Consider the following 14,341-nt stretch of genomic DNA (forward strand, 5'->3'; position numbering starts at 1 on the left):
GGGGGGTGGATGCCCTGGAGGCTGGTGCAGGACTGGGACATGGGGAATACCTCCAGGGTGGATCAGGCAGTCCAAGGTGCCATGGCGGCACAGGGAGCTCAGGGGCCATGGCGGAGCAGGAAGCTCGGGGAGTCATGGTGGAGCAGGGAGCTCGGGGCGCCATGGCGGAGCAGGCAGACTAGGAAGCCATGGCGGAGCAGGAAGTTCAGGAGGCCATGGCGGAGCAGGCAGTTCAGGAGGCCATGGCGGAACAGGGAATTCAGGAGGCCTCGCCACTTGGGGACAGAAGCCCTCTCTGGGCTGGATTCGGGAGCTAGGAAGCGCTTACGAGGAGCTGGCACTGGAGGGTGCTCTGGAGGAGCAGGCACAGCAAGGTGCTTTTGAGGAGCTGGCACTGGGGTGAACTCTGTGGCTGGAGCCAACACAGGTGCGAGCTCTGGGGCTGGAGCCGACACTGTAGCGAGCCCTGGGACTGGGGCTGGAGCTCCTTTAGGTTTGAGGTGAAAGGCGTGGTCGGCAGGCTTGAGTGAGCCGCGGACGGCGGGCTAGACTGACGAACCGCCGGCGGGCTTGACTTCGGAGGGGCCGGCTGGCTGGAGAGAGCCGCGGCTGACGGGCATGACTTCGAAGTGGCCGGCGGGCTGGAGAGAGCCCCGCGGCCGGCGGGCTTGACTGAGGAACGGCCAGTGGGTTGGAGAGAGCCGCGGCCGGCGGGCTTGACTGAGGAACGGCCAGTGGGTTGGAGAGAGCCGCGGCCGGCGGGCTTGACAGCGGGCTGGTACTAGCTCGGGCCCGGACACTTCCTTTGGTGTCTGGGAGATCCATGGGGAGATGGTAGTTGGCCCCGAGCCAGAACAAAGAATTGATGCTGGCATCATCCAATGCCGCTGCCGCGGCGAGCCCGCAGAATTCCCAGGCATACTCGAAGAAGGGGAGATCTCTGCGGGCTAAGGTGGAGAAACGAGGTGCGATTTCCATGATCGTGGGGAGAAACAAACAGGAAACAAAAAGACTTTTCAAAACTAAAACAAAACGGGGAGAAGGGGCGCCACTTACTTTTCTGTATCGGTCCAGTTTTCTGTCACGGTGTGCCTACGGTGAGGAGCGAGGAACAAGGAACAAGGAGCAAAGAGAACGTAGGAGAATCAGGATTAACAGTCTTTATTGACATCACAGGAATCACATGTAGGATACGGGGATCGACGTTCAAAACCAGACAGAGAACTCAAAACAGGAAACATCTTAAATACACAAGACATGACGAGGGGAAGACGAGAAACACCTGGGATCAATAAACATAAACACAGGAAGGACCAAATATGGGCATGGACATAACCTGGAGCACGTGGTGGAGCAAAACACACACGAAACACGGAACAGAGTCTGACAAGAGGAAGGAAGAGGATTATTTTAATCTGCAAATTTAAAGAGGTCATATGATGTTGCTAAAAAGAACATTATTTTGTGTATTTGGTGTAATGCAATGTGTGTATGCGGTTTAAGGTTCAAAAAACACATTATTTTCCACATAATGTACATTATTGTTTCTCCTCTATGCCCCGCCTTTCTGAAATGCGTCGATTTTTACAAAGCTCATCGGTCTGAAAAGCGAGGTGTGCTCTAATTGGCCAGCTATCTAGTGCGTTGTGATTGGCCGAATTCCTCAAGCGTGTGACGGAAATGTTACGCCCCTACCATATCGCGCTTTGTAAACATAAAACCATGTCTGCATTTGTGATCGGAGAAATACAAAACAACAAGCGCTACTCTACACTGCTCAAACTCGCGTTTGAATCTTCAGTGGGAAATTGCTCCAGGCATGACTAAGCGGATATCGTCCTCTTTTGGAAGGCCAAACAAAGTAGTTTCGCTTTCACAATGAAACACACAGCATCTCCACAACATGGCGGCGGCGGCAACAATACTACAGTGAGAATAAAAGTTACGCCTTCTTTCTTTGCGTGAACATTTGGGCGGCGTTATGCAAATCTTCCCACACAGTGACGTAGACATGTGGGGGCGTGTTTAAACGAGGCGTTTTAGGAGGGCGTGGACAAGTCTTAACTTTTATAAAGAATATCTCTTTGGATTTGAGACTTTAGTCTTTGCAACTTTACAGATCTTCTTTATGCACCAAGAGCTTGTAACACTCCAAAGAGGAAGGAAAAATTGAAATTGCATCATATGACCTCTTTAATAATATACTTCACAGTTCATAACACTTAAAATAATGTTTCATTAGAAGTCCAATATGTTCTGATCACATCACCTTCCTTTCCAGCTTAATATGGTTTTGTTTGCTGCTTTTACTAACACACCCAGAATGTAATAGTCACCTCATAAATGACGAGAATAGAATGTGAATGAAGATTGTCACGAAAATCATATTCAGCACATTAGAGTTGAGTGTGGTCATGCCCTCCAGAGAACTTAAAAACAAAATGTCATAATCATTTTTTAATAGTCTTCAAAACTAGTTCTGTGAGTTCTGTGTTATTTTGTGGTATGTGCTATGGGTTTTTTTGTCACAGCTGCCTTAACATAAAATCTTCCTCCTGCATTATGGGTGTGCCTGAAAGTATCACGGGTGTCTCTGAAGCGAGTACATGAATATACACAAATGCATGGAAAGGTGTGTAGGGAAATTAACTCTTAGGTTTTGAGAGGGGAATTGTATCTGAAGATTCAAAATCAACCTGATTGAGCTGATTCCAAATTTGATAGTTACACTTTATCAACTGTTCGTCCAGCGAGACGTTAACATCAGTATATCTTAACAATTTGGATATTTGTATTATCCCTGGCCACAGGTTAATACATGCTAGTGATAATTTATAAGCTACGAGCTAGGTAGCAAGATCTGGGCAAAGTTTAACTTTAAATACACGACACAAGACAATAATTCTTTATAATGAAACATAAATTTATTTGAGCTTCTCTATAGATGACATGGTACTAAACTAATGAAAACACACACACACACATACAGTTCGAAGGATGAGGATTAACGGAGTTCTGAGGAAGTCCCAAAAGTCTAGTAAGTTATTCGTTCTTAGATCGCACCAAGAAAATCACAAAAGCAGAGATTTGGCTTATCTTTAGTTGCTTAAGATCAATTTAGCACCAGTTTTCCAGCTAGTAAGGAGACCTTGTTTTACTTGCGTTTGAGTTGAGAGCTAAGAGGGGTTTTCCTCAATTGGCTCGTCCCAGGGAATCCCGTTGCCTCTGATTGGTTGCCGATCTGTCGTTTGGATGACGTCTTTTTGGGAGAGCCCTCGTGGTGAATGGTTGGTTGCCTTGTGATGTAGGAGCTTGGGAAGTCGGTTGCCTTTAGGTATGGAGAGTGATGCTTGAAGTTCTTCAGAGAGTTTCTTTGCTTGGCTTTATACTTTGAAGATTTCTTGCGGTCACGAAGTTTCGACGGAGTGTTTGGGGTTTTGGATAACCCAATCGCTTGATGGTGCAGCGTGTGAGCGCCAGTTGGAGCGCAGTCGAACACAGGCGAAAGAGCGAAGGAGCGAAAGAGCCATTTGGTTTTAAGCGATCCGATTTGGTCCATCCCAGAAGCGATTGTTCGAATTAGATATTGGCTGCAGTGCTTAGCCACGCCCTGCAAGGTTCCACTTCGTGCATAAATTAACATGATGCTTCAATTTATCATGTGGGGAACATCCTAGCCAGATTTTGTTAATACTTCTATAAAGTTTCTTAATCATGCGCATGATACCGAAAATCGACATTTCATTCACACCAAAGTCTTGCACATAAAATAAGCTTTAATTCAAGCTCAAATATCGGGTATCTGGCTTACACGTTAATAACCTTATCTACTAAAAAAAAGTTATAAAGCATTGATTAAACTTCATAGGTTACAATAAACACATCAAGCATATACTGTATAAGACATAACACATATTATTTGGGAGTATAGTTTTCACTACTTATGATGAGTTTTTTTTAGATGATTGTCTGTTGAACTTAGTCCATGCAACTTCTGTGTCTGTAAAAAGAAGAAACGCGCATTTTTCTGGAATGTAGAGAAAGGGGGAGGACAGAGACAATCATGAGGTCAAGGAGGTTGCAAAAAGTCATGTGGTGTAGATCTGCTGATTTTCCCGCTCAGACGATGGAGCTGTAAATCTGTCTTTCTTGTTTATTGGATTATCGATTTATGCTGAAGCTGGTCAAAGTTACACTGCCATCTGGTCCTTGGATAGTCTCAAACAGAGGTCGATTGTCACTGTTCTTTAGATCCGTTGTTTTTGCAGGCCTGGAGCTTGTTCCTGTAAATCATCCCTTTCCGGGGTTCCTCCCATGGATGTGAGCGAAGCGACAATCATCCCTTTGTAGTTCAAGTCATTCCAGACAGGGAAAAGTTCTCTCTTCCTCCTGATTGGACTAAGTCTACCATTGCTTTAGGGCTCTCTTGAGGAGATAAGCGGAGCAGGACAGGAACTAATCAAGACAATTGGGCACCTCGGTTAACCATTGATCAGTTTTATGACTGCAAACAGTTAGAAGGGGGAACCTTGATTCTTCTGGAATGTCTGTTCTTTAGAGCCGTTGTTTTTGCAGGCCTGGAGCTTGTTCCTGTAAATCATCCCTTTCTGGGGTTCCTCCCATGGATGTGAGCGAAGCGACAATCATCCCTTTGTAGTTCAAGTCATTCCAGACAGGGAAAAGTTCTCTCTTCCTCCTGATTGGACTAAGTCTACCATTACTTTAGGGCTCTCTTGAGGAGATAAGCGGAGCAGGACAGGAACTAATCAAGACAATTGGGCACCTCGGTTAACCATTGATCAGTTTTATGACTGCAAACAGTTAGAAGGGGGAACCTTGATTCTTCTGGAATGTCTGTTCAATAGTTCAGTGGTGAATCCATAGTTTATTTGGGTCTGTTCGAGACAGAGATCCTACGTGAGGATCTTTTTAGGCGGATCTAAAGAGAATGCGCAGCACTTTGATCTGCCGATGTGTTTACACGTGAGGATCATCAGCACCCCTCATCTAACAAGCGGTTTGATCTTTTTAGGCAGATTGAAAGAGAATGCTGTCACTGACAACTTCAGATATAGACATGCCTGGGCCACGCCCACGCTGAGGCTGCGCTCACGGGGAATGGCTGCTCTCACTGTAAGAGCATTGAGTCTAGCAAAGGATTTTTGAGAGGAAAAGGAAAGGATTAGTTCTCGCTGAGGCCGGAACTCCTTCAAAGAAAGCTCGCGCTCGCTCTCCATCCCTCCGTTCAACACTGAGTGATGGAAGTTCTATTCAAGCTGGGCACGTCCTTCTAATTCGCCGCGCGCCCAAGCAAACTACCCCTGTGATAGCAAACCCAGAAGAGCAATTTTCCTCTCCTCATTACCACAAAATTCAGTTACCCGCCCCATGGTGGCGAACTACCATTCGTAAAATAGAAGCACTTGCCATTTGGCTCCGGGCTGAGAACCCATCCCGGATGTTTCAAGTTGGGTTCTAAACACTATAATACGAGGTTACACTCTCCAGTTTTCTCGCAGACCACCTTGTTTCAAAGGCATTACACAGACTTCGGTGCAGGACAACGAAGCACATGTTCTCCGGTCCGAAGAGCAAACACTGCTTGCATAGGGTGCCTTGGAAACTAGACTGGTTTCTGTCTGTGGATCTGAAAGATGCATACTTTCATATCCATATAGCTCCCCGTCACAGACCGTTCTTGAGATTCGCATTCAAGGGAGTGGCCTATCAGTACACGGTCCTTCCATTCGTACTGTCCCTGGCCCCCGCACTTTGACAAAGTGCATGGGCTCTTTCTCCTCTGAGACAGATGGGAATCTGCATTCTGAACTACCTCGACGACTGGCTAGTGCTCAGACTGGCAGAATCAGAACGGGAACTTAATGCTCACAGGTCGTTTTTGCTCAACCATCTGGAGCATCTTGGGTTGAAAATCAATTCAGCCAAGAGTTTTTTGACTCCCAGACAGCGTGTGACCTTTCTGGGAACAGTTATAGATTTAGTGCAAATACAGGCTTGATTACGCTGGAACGCTTCCTGAACATCCAACGAGAGACGGCAGCGTTCAAGTTGGGGACTGCACGTCCCCTCAGGGTATTTCAGAGGATGCTTGGCCTCATGGAGGCCCCCTCCTCAGTTATTCCCCTAGGCCTGCTACACATGTGGCCTCTCTAGTATCGGCTACAAAGCTCTGTCCCGTCCCACGCCTGGCGCATGGGCCGCTATTATGTCAGGGGTAACCTATCGCTGCGTCAAAGCTGTGGCCCCTTGGACAACTCCTCGCCTGTTTCTATCAGGCGTACAGTTGGGAACGACCTCCAGGAGGAAGGTAGTCACGACGGACGCCTCCAGCTCAGGCTAAGTCACCATCTCAATCACTAACACGATTTTAGAGGCTAGAGCTCTGTCTACAAGACGTCTCTATGCCCTTAAGTGGTCAGTCTTCAGTGACTGGTGTTCAGCATAAAGCTAGGACCCGAATTCTTGTGACCTGTCCCACGTGCTAACCTTCCTTCAGGAGTTGTTGGATAGGGGCCGCAGCCCCTCCACACTCAAAGTCTATGTGGACTTGCATCGCGGCAAATCATTCTCTCATGGTTGGCCGGACAATCGCCAGAAATGATTTGGTCGTTAAGTTCCTCAGAGGTGCTCGGAGATTGAACCCTCCTCACCCTAGGACTGTGCCGACATGGGACTTGTCTTTAGTCCTCCGGGCCTTCAGGGGCCCTCCCTTCGAGCCGCTTTAAACAGCTGGTTTACGGGTCATGTTGCTCAAAACCGCTCTGCTTTTGGCCCTAGCATCGGTCAAACGGGTAGGTGACTTGCAAGCGGTGTCTGTCAGCGCTTCCCATCTTGAGTTTAGACCCAACGACTGTAAAGTCGTTCTTCGACCGCGCAGCGGTTACATACCTAAGGTGCTCTCAACTTCGTTCAGAGCCCAGGTGATTTCCCTGTTAGCCCTCCCCGTGGTGGATGACGACCTGGGTTTCAGGTTATTGTGTCCTGTTCGGGCACTCAGGGTGTACATTAAGCGCTCTTAAGTCTTTCAGACAAACGGGGGGCAGCTCTTTGTGTGCTTTGGAAGCCGCTCTACAAGGCTGCTGGTTACAAAAGAGAGACTATATCACTGTATAGTAAATGCTATAGCCCTGGCTTACGCCTCAGCTGCCGCTGGTCGTTAGTTCCACAATTTTTTATTAGGTGGGCATGCATGAGAAATCTTGTTTGCTTGTTTATATCCCTATATATAAATACATAAAAACCTTTGCTGAGAGAGAACATAAGAATGTGAGAACGTAAGACATAAAGCACATTAATGTATTAGGTTATTCATTATTAGGATATATTTTGAGGCATTAAAGACTACTTTTTAGTAAAAGTTGACATTTAAATGTTGATTTGAAGTGTCAGTTTTTATTACTGCAGTCAAAGCTGGACAGAGAAAAAGTATTTTGTTGCTCATACTAGCTACAGCATGATCAGTCACACGAAAGTCATCATAATAAATATTGGCTCATGTGACCAAGGTGATATTTTAAAATATATAATTGAGTGTTTGACATGAACAGAGATGGTCTGTGGTCAAGTTGTGTATCTTCCTTCTGTTTGAAAATAATCTGTATCGCAATCAGCGGCTGGCAAATTGAGATTCAAGTAGCTTTATTGGCATGGTAAAAAGAGCTTTTTAAAAAGCACTGACAGCGCTTCGAACCAATAGTGTTGAGCAAATTTAGAGGCTAAAATAGGCTAATTAGGCAGTGATTGACAGCGCTCTGATCCAATGGGCAAAAAGCTCTCTGATCCAAAAGTCAAATAATATTTAGAGTAATTTTATGAACAAATGTGGAAAATTAAAAACATAGGGAAAAAAAACAAAACATCAAGCCCTGTCATCTTAAATTCCAGTGCAGTAAAACAGTTGATGGCAGGAGGTGCTGCAGCATTCTCAGCACTAGTTCCAGTGGCTATGAAAATATCCTCATTTGTGTTCAGAAGATGAACGAAGGTCTTACGGGTTTGAAACGACATGAGGGTGAATAATTAATGGCAGAATTGTCATTTTTGGGTGAACTATCCCTTTAAACAAAATATAAGAAAATATTTGAAAAGTGGAAACAGAGTGCCTAAGGTGCATTTAACCCTCTGGTGCTGTTCACATGGCGGGCAAAAATTATATTTTTAAATTTTTTTATGTATTTATTTACTCATTCATTCATTCGTTCAATTAAATGAATGGACTATATTTTAGTTTGATCATTTTTGTTATATATATTTTGTATTTTAGGGGATTTTATTGTACTAAATTATATTTATGGAATAGTTATGATCTATTTATTACCATTTATTACTCTTGTTAAAGACACGTGACACTACAAATTATTGCAGATGTGGAAAAAAGTTTAAAAAGTGAAACTTAAAAGTTGTAGTTTGTTTAAGTTTATTATTATGAAAAATGCACAAAAATACAATTTTAAAATTTTATATAAAACATGTTATTATAAAACATGTTTCTCTAAAACTGCAAGAAAATCAAAGCCATATATCTAATCAGGTTGTGTTCTAAATTGGAGGCGTATATTTAAAAAAAAATAGCTTTCAGTAAGATTTTGTTTGGGTACAGTACCAAATTGTTTCCAATGCGACCATTTAAGCTTTTCAAATCATGTCCATTAATACCTTTTTCTTTCTTTCTCTGTGTGTGTGTGTTCACATAGAACAGTGGTTTTCAAACCGGTCCTGCGAGCACCCCCAGCACTGCACATTTTCTGTGTCCCTCTCAGCTCATTAGCAGAGACTGCAAGACCTGAAATGGGTGTGTCAGATATAGGGAGACATACAAAATGTGAGGTGCTAGGGGTGCTTGCAGGACTGGTTTGAAAACCACTGACATAGAAAGTGCCAAAACCTTTGCCAAATTTTGGACCATTCTGATACAGTACAAAAAAAAAAATAATAATATACAGTGGGTACGGAAAGTATTCAGACCCCCTTAAATTTTTCACTCTTTGTTATATTGCAGCCATTTGCTAAAATCATTTAAGTTAATTTTTTTTCCTCAATGTACACACAGCACCCCATATTGACAGAAAAACACAGAATTGTTGACATTTTTGCAGATTTATTAAAAAAAGAAAAACTGAAATATCACATGGTCCTAACTATTCAGACCCTTTGCTCAGTATTTAGTAGAAGCACCCTTTTGATCTAATATCACTCGAGTACGAGAGCGATACCGGCTCTATATCAACATGGCTGTGATTAGGCCAGAGGCACGAGGCCGCAGGCAATCACAGCCGCTGATATAGAGCCGGTATCGCTCGAGTACGAGAGTGATATTTCATTTATACAACAGTTGTTGTAACCAAACACAGCTTTGGACCCAAAAGCAGAACACAGACAAAAAAATTATGCAAATAAAATTAATGTATTGCCAAAAGTCAAGCAACACAATACATCTCTCCTTTGCTGTTGAAGATTGTTGGCTGAGGTGAGCTGGAAACCAAACAGGCCAGAGATATGTTGGTAGAGCAGAGCTTCACGGTTCTCAACCAATCAGATTTGAGAACCAGAACGGACTGTTGTAGCCTATAAATGAGCACTATCACTCGAGTACGAGATATCAGCATGGCTGTGATTAGGTCAGATATAATAAGCCTATAATTGAAATTGGATGTGGTGTCCTTGCTTTGTTCATATGGGGCTGACATATTGACAGTGACAGTCATATTATTACCACACTCAAAACCATGGCACCATTCCTGGACCGTCAGGGACACCTATACTGATCAGCAGGTTCAATATTGTTAGGGTTAGGTGTGGGCTTAAATTAGGGATAGGGACAAGTAAGGTCCCAATAATGCAACATCTATTTAATATTTTAATAAATATAATCATATACAGTACATTGAATATACTATTATTATTTCATGAAGTTTTATTATGTACTACTATATATGTAAGTGCAAATGGTATCTGCCACTATTTGCACTTAGTATAGCATCTACTGTAAATTCCACTTACTACTTTTTTTTTTTTTTTGCTACTTAAAATGAATGGAAATAACATCCATAAATCGTTTCTGACAGGCATGGTTTCTTTGAGTAAATTTCCCTCTGACAGGTGACTGAAAACTGCCTGCAGTAAGGAATTCATTTGTGCTGATGGCAAATTCCTCTCTCCATAGGCATGGTGTGGTCTGATGTGAAGCGTCTGTGGTATGAAGGATTGGAGGACTTCCTGGAAGAGTCACGGAACCAGATGAGTTTTGTCATGAACTCGCTTTATTTGGCTAATTTTGCCCTAAAAGTGGTGGCTCACAGCAAGGTATAATCCCTGTCCAGAATTTCATTCTGAGCACTTTTCCAATTCATTTTAAAGGACTAGTTTACTCAAGAATGAAAATTCTTGTTCACGTATGTATGTAGAAATTACATAATTAAGCATTTCCTTTGTTTTCTGCTTCAGTTTAAAAACGTTGGGGAAGAGGCAAGGAAAAACTGGGATGCATTTCATCCCCTCTTGGTTGCTGAAGGCCTTTTTGCGTTCGCCAATGTTCTGAGCTATCTCCGCCTCTTCTCCATGTACACCACTAGCTCCATCTTGGGGCCTTTACAGGTAATCACAACATCCTTTGTTTGCAGTTCTTATCCATTCACTGCCACAACCAATGGAGTGTTTGCACTGAAGCTTTTTCTTCTGTTACGTAATGCCCAGCGGTCGTACCGATAACACTGAATGCCAGAGAGTTCTCTCATTTACTGTATATCTCATCAGTGCTGCAAATGTCTGTTTTCATTTCTCTCAGCTGTTTTTCTTTTCCAATTCTCTGTTTTTGGATCAGTTCTTGGATCTTTGTCATGGGGTTTAATTTCTCATTAATAGGGATTTATTGCTGGAAATGTCCCATTTATAGTGTGGGGGTGAATCTCATGAAGTAACATTCACCACCTGCCAAATGCAGGTACTTTCTTCTTAGTAGACTCGTAGTTTAGAGTAGTAGTTTTTTTTTTTGTTTTTTTTTTGCAGTGATGCCATTTGGGTTCCCCAAAGAACCTTTCATTGATCAGTTCTTAAAAGAACCTCAGTGTGAACAACATTTATATGATCTAAAGAAACTTTAGATCACTATAAAGAAACTTTTGTACAATGGAAAGGTCCTGTGGATGTCTTCGTGGAAGCATAGATGCCAATAAAGAACCCTAATTTTCCCTCCAGCCACTGTGGTGGGTGACCTGTAGCACGTCTTGGATTGGCCTTTGATAATTCTATTAATTAGCCCTTAGGCCTAGACACTTGTTAAAGTAACATTTTATTTTATCTTGAAGAACAATGAAAGATAAGCTGTCAAAGCGTGCGTCTGATGGTTCAAATGTTCAGTATAGCTCTGCCTTGTTTGAACCCTTGACTTTGGCAATGCTAACGCCATGCACTTCTAGTCGAGCTACAGGATGATATCTAAATAATTTTGTGAGATTCATCCTGTGTAACCGACTTCGGCAGCTCTCTGTCTTTAGCAGGAATCTTTCTGCAGTAGTTTCAGAGAGGTTGCATAATACAGCAATGCTCTTCTCCAGTATTTGTCAGTCCTGAGCATATGTGTGAGGAGCTCTCTGCTTTCCTGCACATGCTCTTAGACTGACATCAGTGTCTGGTGCTGCTGAATGGAAAAGTAATTCTCTCAACAAGTGTGGTCGGAATGATGCATATGCACACACACACACACATGCACTTAGCTGTAATGGATTGACTCATGAACACACACCCCACTCAAGTTATTTAGAGGAAAGTGCCTTGTATTATTGGTTTTATGTAAATGCGTGTAACGACCCACATGCTTGAATGCTTTCTCTTTTGCTCCTAACACACAAACATGTGCAGATACAAGAATGACAAGGAACACAGCAGACTTTTTACTGGGAAGCCAGAGGAACAAATAGTCAGACGTTTCCTCCCTCCTGCTTCATTGTTTGGATTAGACTGTCCAGTAAAGATAGCAAGTGGAAAACACTGACTCACATCTGGATAAATGTCTGAGGACATATTTTTTTCTTTGTGAGGGCAAGAGTTGATATGTCAAACTGAATGCTTACATTTTAATTCAAGGAGTAATATGGTGTTTGTATAACTACAGTAACTGTCTGAATTAGTGTGACTTTGTCAGGATGAGAAGCCCTGATCATTTACATGCCTGCTGTGCAATATGTGATGGGCTGGTGTCTTGCCCAACCCTGTCTTGCTTGCTTGGACATAAAGGAGTCATTAGCAGGCTCAGATGGAAAGTGTGGGTTTTTCCCATTTTCTGTGCTGATACTACCTATTGCAGTTGATCACATACTGTATGCTACAGTTTAAATATTTGGGGTCCATAAGATACTTTTTTTTTTTTTTAAAGTAATGAATACTTTTTATTCAGCAATGATCATTAAACTAATCAAAAGAGACTTTTACATTGTTACCAAAAAAAAAATGCTGTTCTCTTGAATGTATTATAGTTTCCACAAATCATAGCAGCAAATCATATTAGAATAATTTCTGAAGGATCATGTGACACTGAAGACTGGAGTAATAGCTATGAAAATTCAAGCTTTGCCATCACAGGAATAAATATAATTTGTATGTATATTAAAATAGAAAACAGATATTTTAAATTGTAATAATATTTCACAATATTGCTTTGTTTTTGTAAAATAAATGTTGCCTAGGTGAGTAGTGTAGATAAATATAGTCAAGTCACCTTTATTTATATAGCGCTTTATACAATACAGATTGTGTCAAAGCAGCTTTACAGTGTCAAACAGAAAAATAGTTTGTCAATAATACAAGAGGACAATAACAAACAGTACATTTTTCAGATAAAGTCAGTTCATTGATGATTCAGTGATGTCATCATCCAGTTATAAGTAATTAGCAATATTTTAAAATGTATACAATGTTTAATAGGGAGCCAGTGCAGTGTTGACAGAACTGGGCTAATATGGTCATACATCCTGGTTCTAGTAAGAACTCTAGCTGCTGCATTTTGGACCAGCTAGAGTTTGTTTAATACGAGCGCAGAGAAACCACCCAATAAAGCATTACAATAATCTAACATTGAAGTCATGAATGCATTAATTAATATTTCTGCATTTGACACTGAGAGCAAAGGTCATAATTTAGATATATGTTTAAGCTGAAAAAAATGCGTTTTTACAAATGCTAGAAACATGACTTTGAAAGGAAAGATTGCTATCAAATACACCTAGGTTCCTAACTGATGACGAAAAATTGACAGCACCGCCTTCAAGTGTTAGACAGTGTTCTAGATTATTACATGAGGTTTTTGGTTCGATAATTAACACCTGTTTGTTTTTTGTTTTTTTTTCAGAATTTAGCAGTAGGAAATTACTAGTCATCCAGTTTTTTTATATCAGCTATGCATTCTGTTAGTTTTGCGAATTGGTATGTTTTGTCGGGCCGCAAAGAAATATAGAGCTGAGTATCATCAGCATAACAGTGAAAGCTAACCCCATGTTTCCTGATGATATCTCGATGATTTGACAAGTTTATACTATTCTTCCTCTCCTATAGCAGAGAATGAGTGGAATTGTTCCTCAGGGAATCTATAGTGCACTGTCTCATGCGATACTGTAGCTTATGGCTGCATGGTTAGAATTTTATCTCTAATAGTATCGATCTTAGAAGTAAAGAAGTTCATAAAGTCATTACTGCTGTGCTGTTGGGAAATGTCTACGCCTGTTGATGCTTTATTTTTTGTTAATTTATCCACTGTATTGAATAAATGCATGGGATTGTGTTTGTTTTCTTCTAAAAAAGACGTAAAGTAAGCAGATCTAGCAGTTTTTAGAGCTTTTCTATAAGAAGAAGTACTTTCCCTCCATGCAATACGAAATAGGCTACCTCTAGTTTTGTTTTCTTCCAGCTGTGCTCCATTTTCCGGGCTGCTCTCTTTTGGGGTACAAGTGTGCTCGTTATACCACAGTGTCTGACTGTTTTCCTTAATCTTCTTTAAGCGTAAAGGAGCAACCGTATCTAAAGTGCTAGAAAATAGAGAGTCAATAGTTTCTGTTACAACATCAAGTTTTTCTGAGCTATTGGATTTGCTGAGAAATTGAGACAAGCCAGGAAGATTATTTACAAAGTAGTCTTTTGTTGTAGAAGTGATGTTTCTACCACATTTGTAACAAGGAGTTGAGTTTGCAGCTTTAGCTATATGGAGTATACACAAGACTAGATAATGATCCGAGATATCATCACTCTGCTGCAGAATTTCAACGCCATTAACATCAATTCCATGTGACAGTATTAACTCTAAAGTATGATTTCGACAATGAGTAGGTCCTGA

General features: G+C 41.9%; 1 protein-coding gene across 1 annotated transcript in view; it reads left to right on the forward strand.

Annotated features, from left to right (window-relative positions):
* The window catches only part of LOC107758253 (short transient receptor potential channel 1-like), a 29,481-nt gene that overhangs the window by 7,300 nt on the left and 7,840 nt on the right, over positions 1 to 14,341 (forward strand). The window contains exons 8-9 of the mRNA XM_016575957.1: positions 10,184 to 10,323; positions 10,465 to 10,614. Coding sequence (XP_016431443.1) covers positions 10,184 to 10,323; positions 10,465 to 10,614 — 290 coding nt within the window. The remainder of the gene's footprint in view (positions 1 to 10,183; positions 10,324 to 10,464; positions 10,615 to 14,341) is intronic.

This window comes from Sinocyclocheilus rhinocerous, unplaced genomic scaffold, assembly GCF_001515625.1.
Source record: "Sinocyclocheilus rhinocerous isolate Xijiao unplaced genomic scaffold, SAMN03320098_v1.1 scaffold1213, whole genome shotgun sequence".
Lineage (NCBI taxonomy): Eukaryota > Metazoa > Chordata > Actinopteri > Cypriniformes > Cyprinidae > Sinocyclocheilus > Sinocyclocheilus rhinocerous.